Source organism: Cnephaeus nilssonii (genome assembly GCF_951640355.1).
Source record: "Cnephaeus nilssonii genome assembly, chromosome: 10".
In the NCBI taxonomy this organism is placed as follows: domain Eukaryota; kingdom Metazoa; phylum Chordata; class Mammalia; order Chiroptera; family Vespertilionidae; genus Cnephaeus; species Cnephaeus nilssonii.
In genome coordinates, this window is record NC_137081.1 from 54849135 (window position 1) to 54871920 (window position 22786).

Here is a 22786-nt window from a genome sequence, read left to right on the forward strand (position 1 = left end):
GCCCATTAAGGCAGTTTTGCTCTAGGACAGTGAATAGAGCTGCTTTAAGTAGAGTGGTACTCAATACGTTTTTTTAATGAACTAAACAAAGAGAGTTAAATTCTAGATTGAAATGTTTACATTGAATTGCCAAAATTAGTCTTATTTAACATATTTGTCAATGACTTGGGAGAGCAAGGGACACAGAAAAAAATCTTTGCATTTTATAAAGAAAAATGGACTGTTGCATGTAAAACAGGAAGCTGATCTCAAAAATGAGTTTCAAACCAAGAGAAAAATCATAGTAGACAAGTGGTTTTAGAGATTTTTATAGCCTTACCCTACCTTTTCACCCGAAGAAAGGAAAGAGGGAAGGAGGGAGGGAGGGAGGAAGGGAGGGAGGGAGGGAGGGAGGGAGGAAGGAAGGAAGGAAGGAAGGAAGGAAGGAAGGAAGGAAGGAAGGAAGGAAGGAGTCTTACAGTGTGTTAAAAGCAGAGCTGCCCTAGATAAGTGAGGGACAGGACCCAGAGGCCTCCCTGGTTGAATTCTCCAGGACAGCCCTACACTGAAGACTACTATGTACACTCTTCTCCAATGAGACCCTCTTCCATAGAAACCAAAATTCCCCAAAATGCTCAACACAGTCTGGAAAAGGTATGACTAAAAAAATACTAATGCTAAATCTAACATATTGTCATAATACAAATCCATAACAATTGGAAAGACAAGTAGAGAGATTTGATGGGCTTTGAAATAAGGGTAGGAATAATTCAGAGCTGATTTCTTATACAGCATGTATTGAAACCTTTAAGATTCTGCCTGGGGGGTAGGGGAGCATGGTGAAGGGATGTGATAGAAACTGTTCAGGACTCTGTCTCACACAGGCTTCACGAATAGATGTCAACAGGTACCTGGTGGGTTTGTGGGTCAGTGAGAGAGTAAGCCAGAGGAGAGAGAGAAAGCCAGAATTCATGTCCCGGGCAGGATGGCTTAGGACAGCATGAGATTTTGTCATGCTACTCAGAACAGCTTGCAGTTTGAAACTTATGAATTGCTTATTTCTGGAATTTTACATTTAATGTTTTTGGACCATGGTTGACCATGTTTAACGAAACACGCAAATAAAGCAAAAGTGCAGATAAAGGGGGCCTACTATATATATATGGCACATTCAGGATCCTCCTTAAAAAACTTCCAAAGGATTGATTAGGACACTGATTGATTATTAATGCTTACAGAGATGCATATAAGATCAGAATACACACACACACACACACACACACTCATACGTAGAAATGGGTCATACCAAAGGAAAAATAGGGCTAAGAGCAGGAAACATACAGTTACTACAAAAATGGCCTTGAGTTTCCTAGATGCCAAAGCAAAAATAGAAAACAGCTATTCCCATGGTGCAGTCAGTGAAACCCGTAGAACCTGTGTAAATCAAAGTTATATGCCTTTAGTTTACTTGACCGTAACATAAGAGAAAATGAAAAGCATTAGGTTATTTTTAGGTTTATTATATTTATTTTCAGCTCATATTTATGAAACAATTGGAATGTGACTGGAAAAAAAACAACAAAAAAAGGATGTAAACAATTAAATAAAATGCAACCACTATAGGTTTTCCTAATAAGAAAATAACAGCCCTAACTGGTTTGGCTCAGTGGATAGAGCGTCGGCCTGCGGACTCAAGGGTCCCAGGTTCGATTCTGGTCAAGGGCATGTACCTTGGTTGCGGGCACATACCCAGTGCGGGGTGTGCAGGAGGCAAATGATGGATGTTTCTAACTATCCCTTCCTCTCCCTTCCTCTCAGTAAGAAGTCAATGAAATATATTTATAAATAAATAAATAAATTAAAATAACAGGTAAAGGAATACTAATAGTAGCTGAGAGGATAATAACTTTAACTGCAATAACATCAATATTGAGATCTTCCATTTATCATAATTTAATGACACCAGCAAAATTGGGGGTGGGGGGGTTTAAACATCCATCAGCAGGAGTTACATCATTTCAGTGGAGTGGAGTGTTCATTTATGACCTGCTTACATTGTGTTTGGGAATAAAATATGTGTACAAGTTAGAGAGAGAGGGTGTGTATCTCCCAAGATAGTTACACTAACAGCAGATTTCTAGAAAACACCCAAAATACGTTTAACCTGATTACTAATTGGGCAGTTGAGGAACGTTCTCTGCTGTTACCAGGATCAGCCTCTTTTTATTCCCAACCTGGCTGTTTTGCCACTTCTAAGTCAAATTAAAACCTTATTTCAGTCCCATTCCAAGTAATAGAAAGATACTGCTGCTTGTTTTAGCTTTAACACTCATCTCTCCTAAAATATTTATTTCTATAACAGATAGTCTACTTCATTTCATTACAACTTACTTGGTTACTAGGCAATATTTTTGGTACTAATATTGCACACTGGTCTTCGAACTATTTCCGAACCTTCTGTTTGGTCTTGTATATACACTGAGTGGCCAGATTATTATGATCTCTGAACACATAATAATCTGGCCACTCAGTGTATGTCCTATATAATAAAAGGCTAATATGCAAATTGTCCCCTCGACCAGGAGTTCGACCAGCAGGTAGGCCGGCCAACCGCCCATGTCCCCTCCCCCTGGCCAGGCTGGCCGGACCCCACCCATGCACAAATTCATGCACTGGGCCTCTAATACACACACACACACACACACACACACACACACACACACACACTGGGTGGCCAGATTATTATGCATTCAGAGATCATAATAATCTGGCCAGTGTGTGTGTGTGTGTGTGTGTGTGTGTGTGTGTGTGTGTGTGTGTGTGTGTATCTGTTATAATATCTATAAGTAAATTATAGGACTGGCCCCTCTTCTATGCAACATCCAAACAGTGCTTTTCTTTTACAAAAATATTCTTATTTAAAATTAATTTAAGCCCTGACCAGGTAGCTCAGTTAATTAGAGCATCATCCCAATATGCCAAGGTTTTGGATTCAATCCCCAGTCAGGACACACATAAGAATCAATCAATGAAGGCATAAATAAGTGGAATAAATCAAGGTTTCTCTCTACTCCTCTCTCTTTCTCTCTCTCTAAAATAAAATTGATTTAATAATAGGTTTGAGTTTCTAGAAAATCTCTGTTGGTATATTTTCCTGGTACCCTGATCTTTTAAACAGTATGTTAAATATAATTTAACCTTTACTCAATAACTTGAGTTGCCACAGTGAAAAATCATTGATTGCCTATTTTAATACAGTGATGCTCTTGGGATTGGTTGAATCAGGAAAGATGGCTCTTAAGCAGCGTAAATCCTGTTTTTGTATAGTTTTCCTTTTTTATTGCTTTTTACTAAATTTCACTGATAAATACCATCCATGTGTTTACTTTATAGTAGTCCCACCCTCAACCCAACTCCTTTTTTCTCTAATTTCCTGGTTTGGATTTGTTGTGGCCAGGGAAAATAACTGACCAGCTTGTTAAAAATGTTTATAAAGCTTTGGATAAATGAGCTTTGAACCAGGGCCTTTCTTAGGAGAGTATTTGATTATATATTTATTTTGTTCTTAGACTTTAGGACATGAACCACGTAAACAGCTAATTTGGGGTATCTAGAGGCAGGTTTTCCTCCCTTTGTTTTGAAGGGAGATCATGATGAGCTGTATTTTAGGTAAACAAGTAATGATATTTTTAACCAGGTTCTAAAAATTAGATTATTTTATATTTGGGTGTTTAAGGGTTGTACTCAATTCTTTGAAAAATAAAGTTTAGTCTACAGAATAAACACCATTTTATTTCGGTCCTCTGTAAGGTCCGTAGATGGCTTCATCTTTCTTACCAAATCATTGAAAATGCTATTTCTCTGAAGTTGATTTTTTTTTTTCTTTCTGTTAACTTTGGTTGGTAACTTAGATGTCATTTTTGTCAGTAAATATAGGACACCTGAAAAACAGATCTGGAAAGGAGAAAAGCTGGGTCTTTACTTTGAAGGGAAACTTACCTGACCGTGGTAGACACCAGGGAAGGCCACCCGAGGAGGATGCCTGCTGCCTTGCCGCTCTTGAGACGCGTCAGGTCGTCATGGTTTTCATTTTTTGTTGCCTGCACCAGAAACCAAATGGAGTCATTCTTTCCCTCTTCACATAATCAAACAATAATGGCTTAAACACGAAGTATGTTTTGCATTTCAGGTTACGGTTTTGTTGACTTTGACAGTCCTGCCGCTGCTCAGAAAGCTGTGTCCGCCCTGAAGGCTAGTGGGGTTCAAGCTCAAATGGCAAAGGTGAGTTGAGAGCCAGCGATCCCTTCTCTGGTCCCTGACTTTGGTTCTGAAGCTGACAGATTGTTTTCCTAGGACCATTCACATTTCTCCCCTCCATCCCAGCCAGCCACGGTTACTTCTGGACGCGTGTCCCATAACTCCACACCCTCAAGAGTAGTTTTATGCAGTATAAGCGGTAGTTGCTGTTTTGAATTTGTACAAAAGTCAGACATTTTTAGACATTGGTTATTTATGAGATATAAATCTACTCTTATCTACATGACTAAGATTGTTGAAGTGATATGTATGCCCTCATCTTTCTCGCCTGCGTGTAAGCTTAGGTTATATCATACCTGGCACCTATAGTGCACTTATTAAGTCATTCACATAATTATGTATTTTCCCCCATTTGTGGTCCTGGAATTGATTTGGAAAATGTTTTCAAGCCTGAAACTCAGCAGTTTGATATTTTGTACATTCTTTTCAAAAGGTCAGTAATTTTACTAGTATATTATCTGGCTTCTTGAAGTACAGAGGAAAGGAGTTGTGTGCTGTCCTGTGCTACTGCTGAGTAGTAGCCTGTGATCATTCCCCAAGGAGCAGTCAGATTTCCATAAGGAAAGAGGATTTATGCAGTTCAGGGACTCTGGTAAAGAGATAAGTTACCTGAGAAGAACATAGGTATTGAAGGACATATCTACAGCTACCAGGCTAGAGCATTACATGGACTAAAGGCAGCAACATAAATAAAGATTTTAGGAATTAGTGAAAGGTGTCACCTTTCTAAAGTATGCCTTGAATACTTAATGTTTGTAAAATTTGGGATTGAGTTGGACTTACTTTGTGTTTTCTTGAACTCAGAGTAGGTAAACAGAAACTGTAAATAGTAAGCATCAGGATTTTCAGATTATTTGTTTATAACATAGAGCAGTTTCCTGTGACATTGTTGAAAGATGGGGATTATGAGGTTTTAGATCATTTAATTGTGAAGATGCAGTACCTGTACTCTATAATGTAGAATGTTTAATTTTTCCTCTACTTTGCCATTTTAAATCACACCAGGAAGCTCCTGCTTCCTCCTCTCATGGATAAAATCCAGGGCAGGTTCCAGGACTTTTCTGGCCACTCTCATTATTTTAAAAAGTCCCATTAATTGTTTCATTCATTTCAGGTCTTTCTGATTAATTTTTTTTTTTTTTTGGTAGAACGCTACTTGATTTTTTTCATATACAAACTTCATGGAACATAATGAACTTTCAATACATTTTCATCTGTTTCTATATGTAGTTATACCAACCGCAATACAATATTTTAAATAAGATGTTGTATGGGGAAAGTCTCAAGTTACATTCCAAACACAGTTAGTAAAGTACCAAAATCATGTGTAGGTGTTTTGAAACTGCTGAGTCGGCTGAAGAAATGTGTGTCTTGGATGTTGCTGTTTCTAAAAGAAATCACATTTTACAAAGCAATTGACTGCTCAGGAAGCAATGTTTTAAAGGTTGACCTCCCAACATAACCATTTTTTTCTGTGTGTGTACACACACTCAGAGAGAGATTTACAAATGTAATTAGTTACATTTTAGGAAATAGGAAAACAAAATAGTAAATAGTTACATTTTAGGAAATTGGGGGTTGTAATTAATGTATTATGCATTATAACTTTTTTTCCTATTTGAAATCATGTAAGACGGGTTTCTAGTTAACCTTTGATGCTGAATGTCTGATTTTCAAGAACACATGACTGATGTTAAATGTATGCTGCCTGTTACTTACTGTCCAGTCCTGTTTATTTGACAAAATTTGGGGTATCGTGTAATGGTAACACTTCTCCCTTCCCCCAGCTAAGGTCTGCTCAAAGCAGTAAGCCTATAGTGGAATGGGATGTGGTTAGTTTCTTTCCTATTTCCCAAACTTGTGTTTTTCCCACTCTTCCATTCGCTCACTAGCTGTGGTTTAATATATGGCAATGTGACTTTTAAAAACCTTACAGTATCCTGATTAATTTGCTAGAGAGCCATGGGTGGTGATGGGTCCCATACCCCTTCTAGTGTGGAGCAGTAGTAACAGATGAGAAGGCTTCCTGACCTGATAGTTATGTCATCTGGTGTTGGCTTCTCTGGCCAGACAGAGAACCTCTCCAGAGCATCCCACCCTCAAAACTGCGGGAGTTCTTCAGAGACCTGTTACCACCATCGCCACCCCAATTGATCTTTTCCCTCTGGTCCCTTGAAGCTAGAGAATACATGTCCTCAGGCTGCTGGCCTCAGCTCCCAATGCTCTAAGGGTCTGTCTTCAGACGCTTTCTCCTGAGACCTCCTCACTCTTCATGGCAGCCTTCTTGGGAGGTTCTAACACAACGCTGGGCCAACCCTACCTTGCATGTCCACATCTGAACTACGTTTTTGCCAGTTATCCATAGGATAACTTCCCAACAACATTTATTAGGGCCCTTCAACCAGCCTTTTAGATTCCTCAAGCTCAAGTTGGACCTTGATCCGCCATGTCTCACAGAACACAGTTCCAGCCCCCTGATGGTCTGTTGAAGCCCCTCTTGTTTGAATGGTGGTGATAGGAAGCAGCCCCCAGGGTGTGACTCCGGCCATTACTGTGTTTCTCTCCACAGCTGTGTTCATTCTCAGCCTCTCCAGTCTCTCAGAGACAGACAAGAGGTGGGTGTTCAGCCGAAAGTCCCAAGCCAGGTCTCAGCCAGCTCTTGGCAGACTCTCTTTAGGTGGTCTGGTTTCTCACTGAATGTGGGAGTGCCCTTCACCCACTGTGTTGTGTCCTCTGCTGAATCGGAGAAAGAGGCCTATTTAACAACCAGCTACAAATGTAGAGGCCTTATTTAGACTGCACTTACCTCCGCATCTTTTCAGTGTCTGTGCCGTTAAGCAGGATAGTTTATTAAATATACTGTTTTGAAGAAGTCTTTACAATGCAGTTAGTCAAAACTGGACTGGATGTAATGGATGTCAACCATGTACTTGGAATGCCAGCTTTCCTGTGAGTTGATAATGAGCACTGTTCAAAGACCTCCTTAGGAGGCTTGGTACTGTAAATAGGCTAGAAAAATGATCCTTTCCTCCGTCATCTGTAGGGAAAGAACCATACGCAGGTTCAGAGCCACTGGCAGTGTGCCAACGTTCTGCACCTTATGAATTTCTTCAGGTCTTTGTAGGATGACTGAGTTTCCTGGATCAGATTTCTCTGGTATTATATCATCAAAGTTACAAAAGCTATTTTTATATGCTAGAGAGTCCATTGATCTATACCGTTGAACCATGGATTTGAGTATTTGGACTTAACTTAGCCCCTTCATGTTGCCTGGGTAAAGGAACACCTGCTACACAGTTTTTTGGAGACAATTTTTAAAAGAAGTTTAAGGTTGGGTAATAAGGGGCCCATCACTGTCCACTTTCCTTTAGGGAATTGATCAGGATGCTATAAGGTGTTGAAAATTCACACTCCCATGTATTAAAGGTTTGTTTTGTTACATAGTCAGGAAAAAATTAAGGGGCATTCTACTAGAGTCATCCAGGTGGTAAGAGAGAATATATTGTTTGACACATTAGCTACCTGGGTGGAAAAAGGACTCTACACACACTCAAAACTGAATTGCAAAACTGCCGATAAAGAGCATTAGACACCCTGGCCTATATGGCTCAGTGGTTGAGTATCAACCATTGCATCAAGAGGTCCCAGGTTCAATTCCCAGCCAGAGCACATGCCCAGGTTGGGGGCTCGATCCTCTGTAGGGGGTGTGCAGGAGGTAGCTGATCAGTGTTTCTATTTCTCCCTCTTCCTCTCTTTCTAAAAAAGAAAAATCAAGGAGAACATACTTTTTTTTTTAAAAAAAAGCATTAGACAACAATGACTATTTTTACATGTTTTAATTTCCAGTGCCTTATTTGGTACCTGGCATATGGTAACTATTGAATGATTGTTATGTTCTTAATTAAAGAAGCCAATTAAGTGAGAGGAAAATTTTCTTTCCAGGATGGGCAGATATCGAGAATTAAGAATGGGACATTTAAAAATAATAAAATGATCTCTGTCCATCAAGTACCTGATGATATTTATCAAAACGTTTCCCAAAGTCTCAAAGGCCAATCCTGTTTGTGTTACACTTGGCGTTTATTTCAAATGCGTGCATTTTTAAAATAAAACACCTGGAATCTATGAAAAGAAGAGAAAAACTCAGATAATGATCTAAAAGGACATAAAACTCAAATCAGCATTAGTGATATGTTAGTAGAGTGACTTGTGCAGGCCTTTCAGCAATGCCTCCCTCTTAAGGCCAGCTTGGAGTCAGCAGGTCATCCTATGTAACATGGCTGGTGGTAACCTTGCATCCACCCTCCCTCCCCCACTCCCCGCCCCCATAAATAGGCAGTTAAAGAAGCAGGAACTGAATTCCCCTTCCTCACTGAGGCCTACCATGCTTCAGGCAGTTTGCATTCACAAGCCCGTGAGCAGCAAGCGATCTGCTGGTTGGTGAACCTATTCAGTACAAGAGAAAACAGATGTCTGGTCTTCCTGCCAAGTCCCCTTCTTGCATTTTAGGAACCATTCCACACGCACAGGGAGGTTTTTGTTAATTTCTTTCAGATGATGACTGAGTGCCTTACACCACGCGGGACGTCCAAGTCCTGCTTTTCTACTCAAAGGAACATTAGTGGCCATTTATCCCTCTCATGGCCAATGTGGGATCCAGTTTTCTACTTGTTAGAGAAGCCATTGAACCCTTTCCATGGACATAAAGAGGCCTGTTGGCCCCATTTTTATGTTTGGCCACCCATAATTTATAGAAGAATTGTTTTTTCAGACATAGCATTGATGTAATAAAACAGTTATGGTTGTCACTGATTTTAAGGAAACTAAATTACCCTCATTCAAGAACAACCCCCCACTTCCTACAAATATTGTATGTTTTGTTCCTGTGAATGGAGGGTAATTAGAATGCATGGACACTTTGAGGGTTAGATATTTCTGTAGCCAATGCTGCCAGCTTGGAGTTTTATATTGTGTGTGTTTTTTAATTATTGTAACTGTGTGGTCACTAAATGACATTAGTTCTAAGGGTCATCCCAAATGAAAAACCTAACTTAGTTGTTGCTATTGAAAAAAAAATACATTAAAATCATAAAAAATATTTATTTGTGTTTACTCTATTCTACCTCACTATTTATCAAAGAATGGGTTAAGAACTCAACTTCTTCCTGGATTCTGATTTTAGCACTTATTTCTTTCTTCATTGGTAAACTTTCAAGATGAATCAAGACTTTAAAAACTATTTTTTAATATTTTAATAATAGAAGCAACTCTACAACAGATGTAGAAAGTAGTACCTACATTGTCAGCCCTTTTAACAAACTTCACATATGACAAATTCTATGAAATTCTTAAATATTGGTCATTTATGTTTTTATGATTATAACTTAAAATGAAAGCCCACAATATTTATTATATATATTTCTTATGTAACATTTTTTATGCCATATCTTTGCCCAAGGAGTGTTTTAATGCTCTTTAATTATGGGGTTCCCACCTGTATTCTGAATCTGACTAAGCATGATTCAGAAATCTTTCTAATTAGATAGGTTTAATCGTATTACTCTGTGCCTCCAAATGCTTCGCATTTTCAGGGTGTGGCTTTCTAACTGCTGTATGTGGTCGGCAGTTCCTCCTTCCTCCTACTCCCCCCTCACCCACCGGAGTACATGAAATCACAGGATAAACATGGCTTATCTCCCTGGAGTATGAGTATTACTTGAAAGTATTAGAACAGAAATATTCTTTCTATATTAAAACAAACTTGAATAGTTAAGGGGTAGATTGCAAAATTGGCTCCCCCAGCCCCCCCCCCTCCTTCTTTTAGATAAAAGCACAAGGCTTCAAAGAAAATGTGCAGTTCTTGCAAAGCTACTTTGGCCCTTGTCTACATACTCCTCAGGATACGTAGTCACTCTCCCTGCTGATAGCATTGCTTCAGTGGGCACGTTTAAGTAGCCGTCCCTGACAGAGTAAAATCAAACTCCTTAGGTAGCCTTTCCCAATCGGGCTTCAGCCTCGTGACTTCTGCCCGTTTCTCAAATTTCAGCTCAGAGTCATGCCCTCTGAAAAGTCTTCCCTAATCTTCCTAAGACAAGGTCCCCATCTGTGCTCCACAGTCATTTGTACACATCTGTATCATGGTATTCATTACCTGTGTTTTTATCTCCCCGACTTAACTGCTGGGAGACGGGACTGGAGTCAGAGTTTATGGTGAGTCTGGGTTGTGTGAGATGCACTGTCAGTGTCAATTAGCAGTATTAGGCTGCAGGGCCCCTGAATACCCAGCTTCAGACAGAAAGGGCGGACCCCTTCTATGTTGGCCAATTAAAGACCCGACTTCCGTAGGAACAAACACTGTCTTTAGCACTGAAGGAAAACGTGGGGATTTGGAAGGGTAGAACCCACATGAAATGGCTCATCAGGGAGCTTTGTGATGAATTGGGTGAAGTTGGTGGAGGTAGTGAGTGAAGTAGAAAGAGGATTTTACCACTCATCCCATCCATCTCAGAAGAATTTGAAAACTTGAATGCGTAAGACCATTCTGCTTCTCCACGTATTTTGAAATATGTTATCTTATTATTGTCATGCACTTGTTAAACAAATCACTTTTGATTTTTATACATTAAAGATACACTTTATGTAATGGTCATTAGGAAGTTTTACTCAGCATAAGATAATCAGTGATGCCACACTGAATTTATCTACAGCTAAAGGCAAAGATGGTTGCCATTTGGTTTAGTCTGTGGAAGGGTGAATGAGGGTACTCAGCTTGCTTTTGAGCATTTGAAAATTTTTAATGTTTTCTTGGACCCTACCACACGGACACACCCCTGAGAGTCTGGGGCACCCAGGCGGGATCCTGCTCTCAATACCTTTGCAACTAGCCTGGCTCCATGCTGCTGTCTGTCAGAACCAAGAAGTCATAGGGACAGTACTTTCTGCCCATAGTTTCTCAGTCTTTGATAACTTTAATTCTTGGGAATACCAGGATATTTATCATTTTCTGGATACCAGATTGTTATTTTAAATTTTACCAGAAAAATCAATATTCACTTTTACTGGATTATATATAAAGGAAAAGTTTCACTTCGAGATTCATTAGTGCTAGGATACACTTGAAAGTAGAGACTTTGTACAAATCAAACATGTTTATGCTTCCCATATATTTTTAAAGCACTGTGCATTTTGGAAATCTAAAATACAATGAGTGTGCTATTTTGTTGCCTAAAGCTAAAACATCAATTAATACTTCACTAATAGTGCTTATTGATGCGGACGGATTACAAGAATTCTCATGTTTTCTGTTCTAAGGCTTGTGGCCAATCACGAGAATTCTTTAAAAAGATATTAGCTTGTAAGAATATGTAATAAATAACTTCAAAATGCAATGGGTATTTAATTTTAAAGCGTGCCTTTAAACTGTATGTAAAACGTTTTTTGTACTCATTCAATAGAAACTTATCTGGCCACTGGGTAAAGCTAGCAATAAAACTACTGATTCGCAATGTGTTAAAGAAATAGCATAAGCTTGCATAGTTCAGTGTGTAAAGGTACAGTCTATATATATAAAAGCCTAAGCGACCGGCCAACCAGCCAGTAGCTATGACATGCACTGACCACCAGGGGGCAGATGCTCAACGCAGGAGCTGCTGAGCTGTGGTCACTTGGCAGTAACAGTTCTCAGGGGACACACTAGAAGCAGAGAGGAGGGAGCCCAATTACCGCTCCGCCCTCTCGAAATCTGGGACCCCTGGGAGAGATGTAGGAGAGCCAGTTTCAGCCAGATCCTCTCAGGCCAGGCTGAGGGACCTCTAGTTGGTTAATAAGATCAAAGGAAACCTGGTTTAAAATTAAGCCTGATTTAAAATTAAAATTAAGGCTACCCTAATCTCACAATTGCAGAGGTAAATTTTGACTTGGTAGGAAAATATTCCCATAGTCATAGGTTTTTCCCTGACGATTTGAACCTCATACTCTTAGTTACCTATACATAGCAGTTACCGGTTCTCAGAAAATTCTACTATATATCTTTGGTTTTAGCTGATTCTATCTCAATAAAGGAAAGATGAATAGGAAATGACCTGATTATTGCTTCTTAAACTTTCATATGCAAATGAATCACCTGGAAATCTTGTTAAAATGCAGCTTTTGGTTATGTCGATTTGGGGCCAGGGATTCTGCCTTTCTATTATGCACACAGGTAATGCCATCCCTGCTGGCCCCTGGATCCCTCTTTCAGTAGCAAGGACCTAGCAAACCCCCCTCCCCATCTGTTCTAAAGTTTAATTTTACCCAGATTCTAAAATTTGATCTGCCTAGAGTTTATCATTTTGTATGGCTTTGCTTTTGCTTTTTGTTGTTGTCATTCATTTTGGAGCTCTCCTTTTCCTGATGGTGATCACAGCTCAAAAGTAGTAATGACTCTGCCATGGAGCAGAGGAGGGGATTCGGGGCAGAGCCGCACTGGGCTTTAGATGACTTGGTCCAGAATCTCACATGTGTCTCTGGATTGATTAGCAGTAATCGCCTTCTGCGCAATAGTGGCCTGAAATGGACTCCTAAAAATAGTAGTAGAGCAGAGGGGGGTTATTTTGGGGAGTACCGCGGACAGCTGAAACTTGTGGTTCCACGAGGGGATCCTCTCCAGCTCAGCGTCCCTGCCAGCAGTTCCACATCCAGATCTGCTAAGAAAGGCTCCGTCGGCTCATGTTTGACCTGCACAGGTTGTCCAGGCTTCAGATCCTATTTTCAAGTGTCTACGGTGACTTGGGTATTCTGTAGCTCCCATGATCTTACCCGAGCAAAGAGAGTGGCTAAATAAAAGTAGGTGTGGGAACATATCTCACCTTATATTGGGAAGAAATGGACAATTCTCTGTTCCGTTTTAGCAACAAGAACAAGATCCTACCAACCTATATATTTCTAATTTGCCACTGTCCATGGATGAGCAGGAGCTTGAAAACATGCTGAAACCATTTGGACAAGTTATTTCTACAAGGATACTACGTGATTCCAGTGGTACAAGTCGTGGCGTTGGCTTTGCTAGGTAAGCACGATTTCCTATTTTTATTATGCTAACAACTATAGCTCTGCTAAGTTTCCTGGGAAATAAATATTGAGCAAGAAGAGAATTTAAGCCAGGATTATGGGAGCTAGTTGCACCATGAACTTAAAATAGTGTGTAAATATTGGTTTTCATTTTTCCAAATCTTTTGGAAGTTTATTTGTATTTTTGAACCCAAGGACACTAATATTTAGTGACTGAGGGCAAGGAAATATTATAACAGCAATTTTCTGTATATGTCCTTAATATTTTTATTAATTAGATCAGGATGTCTATAACTTCTTCAAAATAGCAATCTCCAACTCCTAAATTTTGTACAGAAATCAGTATGATTTTTCTCATTAGATAGAAATTTGATGCAACATCAGTAAAATCAATGACATTATTAGATTTTTAAATAAAATATTTCAAACTTTCAAAAAAGTAAATCAATGATATGACATCTGTGTAAGCACCAATTGTTACACCTATGGTAACATCTTACAATTTTGCTTCAGATTATTTTCTGAAGGAGTAAAATGTTACAGATAGATCTAAAGTGCCGTCACTCCTTTTATCTTACTTTTTACTCCCTTCCTCCCTAGGAAGAATACTTTGGTGTAGTGGTTAATTTGGTTTCCAAAGGAAAAATCTTAATTAGAAGGAGGTTTGATTTGTTACATAGTTCTAATCTGAAAGCCCATGTACAAAAACTTATTTTACATGGTGCATTATTTAGGAACTTAATACTGTGTAGTAACAGATAATGTCTATATGTCTTATAGTACTACTTTTGATTCTGGAGGAAAAATTGCTGACATTTTACTTTTATATACATTATCCTATTTGAGGTCAATCACATGTTCTCCCACAGACCTGTGAGATAACAAAGCAAGCATTGTTTACTATTTTACAGATAAGAAAATTGATGTAAAGAAGGGACTTTTTCATTGTCACTGGGCTGCCAAGTAATGAAGCAAGGTCTTCTGGCTTTTAATCCATTGCCTTTTCTGTTAGGACAGATAATATACATTAATAAAAAAGAAACATGCAAATTAACCACCACTCTGCTACACCCACAAGCCACGCCCACCAGCCAGTCAGGAGCGAGTATGCAAATTAACCCAAACAAGATGGCGGCCATCCACGGAGCTGGAGCTGAGCAGGAGGCTTGGGTTGCCCCGGCAATGGAGGAAGTCAAGCTTCCCGTCCGCCCTAGCCGGCCCTGGCCTCCACTCAAGGCTACAAAGTTTCAATTATAGAAGATAAATAAATCCCAACAAAAATGGCTGCGGCCACAGAGCGAGCAGGAGGCTTGGGTTGTCCCTGGCGATGGAGGAAGCCAAGCTTCCTGCCTGCCCTGGCCTCTGCTCAAAGCTACAAAGTTTCAATTATAGAAGATAAATAAATCCCAGATACCAGGGCCTCTGCTTGGGTTGCCGGGGAGCGTGGCCAACCTGCAAACCACCACAGGCTCCTCGCCCAGGCTGCCCCACGCCCCAAGGGAGCCCCCACCCTGATCCAGGACACCCTTCAGAGCAAACCAGCCGGCCCTCACCCGGCACCAGGCCTCTATCCTATCTAATAAAAGAGTAATATGCAAATTGACTATCACTCCAACATACAAGATGGCTGCCCCCATGTGGACACAAGATGGCCGCCACAAGGTGGCCAGCAGGGAAGGGCAGTTGGGAGGGACCAGGCCTGCAAGGCAGGGCAGTTGTGGGGGACCGGGCCTGCAGGGGAGAGTAGTTGCAGGGGACCGGGCCTGCAGGGAAGGGCAGTTGTGGGGGACCCAGGCCTGCAGGGGAGGGCAGTTAGGGGTGAGCAGGCCTGCAGGGGAAGGCAGTTAGGAGCAATCAGGCTGGCAGGGGAGCAGTTAGGCATCAATCAGGTTGGCAGGCAGAAGCAGTTAGGGGAAATCAGGAAGGCAGGCAGGTGAGCAGTTGGGAGCCAGCAGTAGGTAGGATCGGGCCTAAATGGGCAGTCGGACATCCCTCGAAGGGTCCCAGATTGGAGAGGGCGCAGGCTGGGCTGAGGGACACACACCCCCGTGCACTAATTTCGTGCACCGGGCCTCTAGTTTTATAATAAAACTAAAATGTTCTGCAGCCGAAAGTCACTAAGGCTAGCTTCTCCAGTGTGCACTTGATTGGCTAAAAGGATCCACGTGAAGCAATGAAAAGCTCGGTGCCATCTAAAACTTGTCACCTCTGTGGGTGTTCTTCTGAAAGCGGATCAAGTAGTTTATTTCTGTACCCAAAGATGGAATCCAATTAAGTTCTACTGCTTTTTAAAACTATTATTACCCATTAAAACCTGGGTGTAACTCTGGGTAGTCTGGGAGAGTAGCGCCTTTTGAATAGATAATTCAGTGTTTCTTCCATTAAAGAAGCATAAGTCAAAATCACTTAATTTCCCTGAAATGTTTCTCAAGTGTTTTTAGCCCCCTGCAGATGATGAAGAATACGTTGTAAAGTTAGGCTCCATCCTTTAATTATGCCTCCAAAGCCAAGATTAAAGGGAAGGTACATAATTGACTTAAATTTAATTTTAAACTTGAAGCGAATACAAAAACCATATAAGGTTCTACATCCTCTGATTGACACTGGTTCTTATAGAATCTTTTGAGTCTTTCATTTTGTGATCATGTAAAGGGAAAAGCCATCTTTAAAATATTCTAGCAAACAGTGAATACACTTGTGTTTTGAACTATTTTTTTGTGTTTAATTTAATATCATGACTAACAAAGCTATTGCGTATTGAATGTCAGTTTTCCAACAAGTAGATAAAAATTATACATTTGGTATGTTTGGTCTTAAACAATCTAGATATAGGTGTTTTTTTCTTTTGTAATTCAGAATGTACTCGTTAACAGTTTTTTTACTATAGAAGTATATAAGCCACAGTTAGATAAAGATAGGATAAACCCACTTCTTATTCACATGTTTTTTCCATTTTATTTGCATTCACTAAACATGTAAGAATGTATTTCACATGCCCAGAACAAAATGAAAACTAAGAGACCTCTAAATATTTGTTTTATTTTTATATAAATATAGGATGGAATCAACAGAAAAGTGTGAAGCCGTTATTGGTCATTTTAACGGGAAGTTCATTAAGACACCACCTGGAGTTTCTGGTATGTTGTCTAAAATGTTATCAGTGGTCTTTTTTATATAATACATGTACAATTTCAACACATGATGACATGTCAACGAACCAAAAAAACCCCACTCATTTAGCTCTTTAAAGTTTATTTCTTTGGATCTACAAATAGGACTTAGAAGTTCACCTCTCTGCAGACATTGGAAGCTGGCCCAGCACTAAGGATCTGTCTGACTGGTAAAGCCATAAGAAGCCTCTCTTCTTTGGATGCAAAAGCCATCCTCTAATCCACCTTATCACCACCCTCAACAAACCTGTCATTCAGTCACACAGCTGAGGATTGTGACACTTTCTACCCCAGCTTCTGCTTTTGTTACCTCCTCCCCCACTTAGCGTCTGGACCTCAACTCCTATGGCCTTCCTGTCCACTTCCTCCCATTGCTCTGCCTGGTGGTGTCGTGACCAAGAACACCGCACGCCTGTAGCTTTTCATCCCAACATCACACTATCATTCCCACTAAACTGGATCTGACATACAAAGGGATTCTTCCATTTTCACTTTTTATCGGTCCTTCTTTCCCATCCCATTTGGTCTCCAATTTTTTAACAATAAAACTGTTTATTTAGCAGCATCCTCAGTTTCCTTATACTTCATACCATGGTCATACCAGCATGGCAGAATGTTGAACTGGATTAATCCCACAGCAGTCCACTTTTACTGCTCCTGTTACCTCTGGGCAGGGAATGGCTGTCTCGTTTGACCAGACCCTAAGGGTCACTGGTCCTCACTCAGCTTCCTCACCCTTCCCTAGAAGAAGCTCTTCACCCTGCTCAGTCCCCTTCTCACTCCTAACCCCCAGGCTAAGCAGATGGCTTCCCTTCCTATTTGATGAATAAAATTGAGATCACCCATCAGGAATGCCATCATCAGTTTCCTGCTTCCTCCCAATAGGGAGACCTATATTCACACCCATTCTTGCCTCCCCTTCCCCCCCCCCACCCCTTCCTCCAAAGTCTCAAGGACCAAGGGTTCAAAGCTGTGTCCTTGATCCCATCCTATTGGGACCTTGCTTGGCCAGGTAGCCCATCCTCATAATTTCAGTCTGTCTTTTGCTTTTATTCTTTTTTTCATCAAAACCAAAAACCTTTCTTTTTAATGACTAATAGATACCTGGCAAAACTAGTTGTTGGAGAAAATACACAAATAATACTAGGAACAAAAATTCTGAGCATAACTACCATAGACATTTTTAAAAGCACAAAACTATGAACTGTTTTATGCAAATACATATATATATATATATAAAGAGCCAGGGGTCGTAACATCCACAACAACCGGAGGCTCAACCAAATGCCAGGCTGCGCACACAGCAGGCGAGCGGGCTAAACTGTTGACTTCTCGGAGACAGAGGGAGGCAGGACTGGTCAGCAGCAACAGCCTCTCTCTCTCTCCCAGAGGTCAGCAGTTCAGCCCGCTCACCAGAAGCCTGGGGCGGCTGCTGATCAGCCTTGCCTCTATGATCAGGCCCGGAGATAGGCCCAGAGATGCTGACTGGCATAGAAACTGACCAATCAGAACCAAATCTGGGTGAATTGCAAGGAGCCAGTGGCTGCCTAGGAGGCAGAGCTTTTGACGCTGACTGGCATAGAAACCGACCAATCAAAACCAAATCTGGGTGAACTGTGAAGGCAGAACATAAGGTGGGGGCTGAGGAGGGGTTTTAAGGGCAACAGCTGTTTGGTGTAAGGTGTAAGAAAGTGATTCAATTTTTTAATGACCAGTTTGTCGTATAGTGCAAATGGCTGGCTATCAGTCCAGATATAGGGATTATGTGTTTTTGTCTGCCAAGAGCATGTCCTCCTGCTGAAAAAGCTTCCCCCCCCCCCTCATTTAAGCAATCCTATCCTATATAATCTATCTATACTAATAAAAGGGTAATATGCTAATTAGACTAGGTCAACCGGCCATCTTCCAGATGTCCAACTTCCTTCCGGACAAAGCCATGGTGGTGGGGGCCGAGTCAGAGGCAGTTAGGGGAGATCAGGCCGGCCGAGGAGGGCAGTTGGGTGTGAGACCAAGCCGGCAGGGGAGGGCAGTTGGGGGCGAGATCAGGCAGGCAGAGTAGGGCAGTTGGGGGCACGATCAGGCCAGCAGGGGAGGGCAGTTAGGGGCAATCAGGCAGGCAGGCAGAGGCAGTTAGGGGCGATCAGGCAGGCAGGCAGAGAGGTTAGGGGCGATCAGGAAATCAGGGGGGCAAGGTAGGGGTGATCAGGCCGGCAGGGGGGCAAGGTAGGGGCGATCAGGCTGGCAGGCAGAGGGGTTAGGGGTAATCGGGCAGAGGCAGTCAGAGGGGTGAGGGGTGATCAGGCAGGCAGGCAGGCAAGTGGTTAGGAGCCAGTTGTCCCCGATTGCGAGAGGGATGTCCGACTACCGGTTTAGTTGGACATCCCCCGATGGGTCCCAGATTGGAGAGGGTGCAGGCCGGGCTGAGGAACCACCCTCCGTGCATGAATTTCATGCACCTGGCCTCTAGTAAATAATAAAATTTGTCCATTTGTGTTTCAGATTGTTCAGGTCGCCATACTCTTGAAACTAAAGTAAGCCCTCTCTAGCTCCTCCCCACATAAACCTTCTAACACTGTGTTCCACTTCCTCGCTTCTCATGCCCACCTCAACTCTCTCCAAGCTGACTTTTTTCCCCGAGGGTGCAACTGAAGTTCATTGTGGTAGACTTATTGTATTCGTCTGCTAGGGCTGCCGTGACAACATATCACAGGCTGGTTGGCTTAAACATAGAAATGTATTATCTCAGAGTTCTGGAGGCTGGAAGTCCAAGATCAGAGTGTCAGCAGGGCTGGCTCCTTCCGAGGGCTGGGAGGGAAGATCTGTTCCAGCCTTGCTCCTTGGATTGTGAATGGCTATCTTCTCTCTCTGCCTCTTCACACCATCTTCCCTCTAGGCGCGTCTGTCTCTGTATCCAAATTTCCCCTTTGTATAAGGACACCAGTCATTGGATCCAGGTCTACCCTAAGAACCTCATTTTAACTTTAAAGACTCTATGTCTAAGGGGATTGGGAGGAGGTAAAAGAGGGTATAGGAGGATAAATGGTAATGAAAGGAGACTTGACTTTGGGTGCTGAACACAGTGCAGTATACAGATCATGTATTATAGAATTGTACACCTGAAACCTGTATAATTTTATTAACCAGTGTCACCCCAGTGAATTCAATAAAAAACAAACAAACACCACATTTTAGAAATGACTCCATGTCTAAACAGGTCACATTCTGGGGTGCTTTTGTATGGAGGGAACACAGCTCAACCCTAACATTTACCTCCAGGGGTCAGACCTGGAGGCTTCCCTGTCTTCTCTGTGGTTGGTCTGCCTCCTGGTTTTGGTACTGCTGATCCCTCGCTCATCCTTGAAATGTGTCCTCCTCTGCCTGATGTTTTAGCTGTCTCTCCAGTTCCTTCCCATCTCGTGTTAATTCATTCTCTTTTGTGTGCTTGTTTTCTTCCCTCTGCTCCTTAATTATTAGTGTTTCCCTCAATTCCATTTTTGGCTCATGATTTTGCTAGATTTCATCCACTCAAGCTTTCAGCTATTATTTCCATTCTGATAACTCTCCGACATTCATTGCTTATCCTGGCTTTTCCCCTGAGTTTCAGGCTGCTGGCCTCACTCACCTTGGTTTTATCTACTTGCGCCCCTTCCCATCTAATCCTACTCCTCTACCAGTGTTCCTTACCTCTGGGAGTGTAACCAGTATCCACCCAGGCACCCGAACCTGAAACCCAGAACTGACTATCCTGGGCACCCCCAACCCCTCCTTTTATCATCTCTCACATACAAAGTCATTCAAGTCCTTACATTTTCACCCTGATTATTTCTAGAATCTATTGTCTCCCCTCCATCCCTCCTACTACTGTCTAGTGCAGTGATGGCGAACCTATGACACGCGTGTCAGCACTGACACGCGTAGCCATTTCTAATGACACAAGGCCGCTGAGGCGGCCGCATGCCGAGGATGAAACATTTGCTGCTCCTGAGGATGAAACATTTGTGAAATAATGTTTTTTCCTCAAAGTGACACACTACCCGAGTTATGCTCAGTTTTTTGGCGAAGTTTGACACACCAAGCTCAAAAGGTTGCCCATCACTGGTCTAGTGTAACCCCTCACCTCTCCCCTAAGCCATTACAGTGGCCTCCTGCTTGTCTGCCCTGTTTCTAGCCCTTTCCTTCAGGTGTCATCCCTGCCAGCGGTCAGAGGGACTTACATAAAATATAGGCCTTGTGTCACTTGACTGCTAAAAGTCCTCCCCCGCCCCCACACATTCCCCTTGCAAAAAGATCAGGATTCCTAGAGGCACATCAGGATTCCTAGGTTGACATTGCCTCATTCTTCAGTCCTGCCTCCCTCTGTCCCTAGCCTCACCCTTTCTCCTCCATCACTGAACTAGAAATGGTATTCCAGACACATCATGCTGCTTCATTTCTCTTACGTGGTTTCCACTTTCTCAGGTCCCTTTGCTTCCCTTTAATCTGGCTGTCCCCTCTTCGCTCTTCAAGACTGTGCAAGGCTTGCATCCCCCTGGGAGGGCCTTCTCTGATCCAGTAGGGTCACCCCCTGTTTGCCTAGCACCCCAAGGACATGCACCTGTATCATAGCATCTAACATGTTTACATGTGTTAGTCCATTAAACTGGAAGGTCTTCTAAGGCAGAAACTTCTCTCATCTTTCTGTTTTCATACCCAGCATAGCACTTAGACCATACTAAGCAATAATAAATGTTTGTTGGCTTTGTATGAATTTCACTAGACTCTTCACTAAGACAATACTACCTGTTTACAAGCTAGCATGCTAGTGGCTGACCACAAACCAGAAGTTTAACTGGTATCAGTATTTATTCTGCTATCGCTCCAAAGTTCCATCTTTAACTGAACGGCTGCTGATTGTGATAAGGGATTCACTTTAATTTTCCATATCCAGTTGAGTCTCACTCACTTCATAGAACACTTGTCTATAAGTACATGTGATACCGCAGACTATATTCATCTTGTCATACTAAAACCTAACAGCACACAGGTTGTGTGGCTGTATGTGAGGTTGGACTGCCACAGGCACAGGTTTGGAGCATAAACTATAAGACCTAGAAGTAGCCCAGCCGGTGTTGCTCAGCGGTTGAGCATTGACTTATGAACCAAGAGGTCATGGTTCCATTCCTAGTCGGGTCACATGCCCAGGTTACAGGATCGATCCCCAGTGGGGGGCATGCAGGAGGCAGCCAATCAACGACTCTCTCATCATTGATGTTTTTATCTCTCCCTCTTCATTCCCCTCTGAAATAAATAAAATATATTTTAAAAGACCTGGAAATAAACTATTCCAATGAACTCAGCCTTGTGAGCGAGCTTCCCCTTGTTTTTTTTTTTTAAGTTGGTTTTCTCCTTCCATCAACAACACCTGAATTGAAAGAAAATAAAATAAATAGGAATGTTTACCTTTCATCCAAGTAGAGACAAGGGAGAAATTTCATACTCGGGCACCTTCTGCAAACCCTGCCCTATGGGGCCTCCTCATTAACCCCTGTGGGCACTGCCCCCTGGTGTTTTCCTCACTTCCATGTCATCCTTTAGCACAGTCAGAGCCTCGCGGTATTCGTTCTTTGAAGGGCTGCTTACCCACCCAACTGTGACCACTTATTCTTGCGTGCGACAAGGAAAGTTCAAGAAAAGAAACGTCCCAGCCCACATTTGTTTTTGATGTTGTTATCAGTCTGAGATAAGATCTACCAGTTCCCCCAGTGGAACAGATTTCGGAGTGTCCTGGGTGGAGGTTGGACAGTTTCCTTTTTTCTCTGAAGGACTCCATGGTTGTATCATTTAACTGTTTTCTTTGAAGTGGTTTTGAAGATTATTGGTCACACCCATTCAAGGAAAAAAAGACCTGGATTTCCAGACCACATGTGAATGATTGTAGGAGTCTCTGTACCTTGCAACTAGTAGAAAATAGTTCCTTCCAAGGTGTGCCAAGTGTCAAACGAGGCACAAGAAACAGACAATTCCTTTTCCATCGAGATCATCTCTTTGAGGCGGGTGGGGGGCCGCTGTGCGGTCAAATCCATTCTCTTTGTTCTGAATCAGAACGTAATTTTGTGGCATTTTCTAATGTTGAATGATCTTTTCTGTGTGTTGGTCTTGGTTCCCAGCTAGACTGCAGGTTCCTTGGCTGCAGGGGCTGTGTGTTAGTTTTGCTTCTGTGCCAGGCCCAGGAAGCCCGTGCATCACCCTGTAACAGTATAGGTTACCAAGTGGGGCTAAGCATCCTTCCTGTG

General features: G+C 42.0%; 1 protein-coding gene across 11 annotated transcripts in view; it reads left to right on the top strand.

Moving 5' to 3' along the window:
* Window positions 1–22786, top strand: part of RBMS1 (RNA binding motif single stranded interacting protein 1) — a 220007-nt gene that overhangs the window by 173889 nt on the left and 23332 nt on the right. For all 11 annotated transcript variants that reach the window (XM_079782923.1, XM_079782922.1, XM_079782927.1 and 8 more), the window contains exons 4-6: window positions 4169–4260; window positions 13185–13342; window positions 16402–16481. In XM_079782923.1, coding sequence (XP_079639049.1) covers window positions 4169–4260; window positions 13185–13342; window positions 16402–16481 — 330 coding nt within the window. The remainder of the gene's footprint in view (window positions 1–4168; window positions 4261–13184; window positions 13343–16401; window positions 16482–22786) is intronic.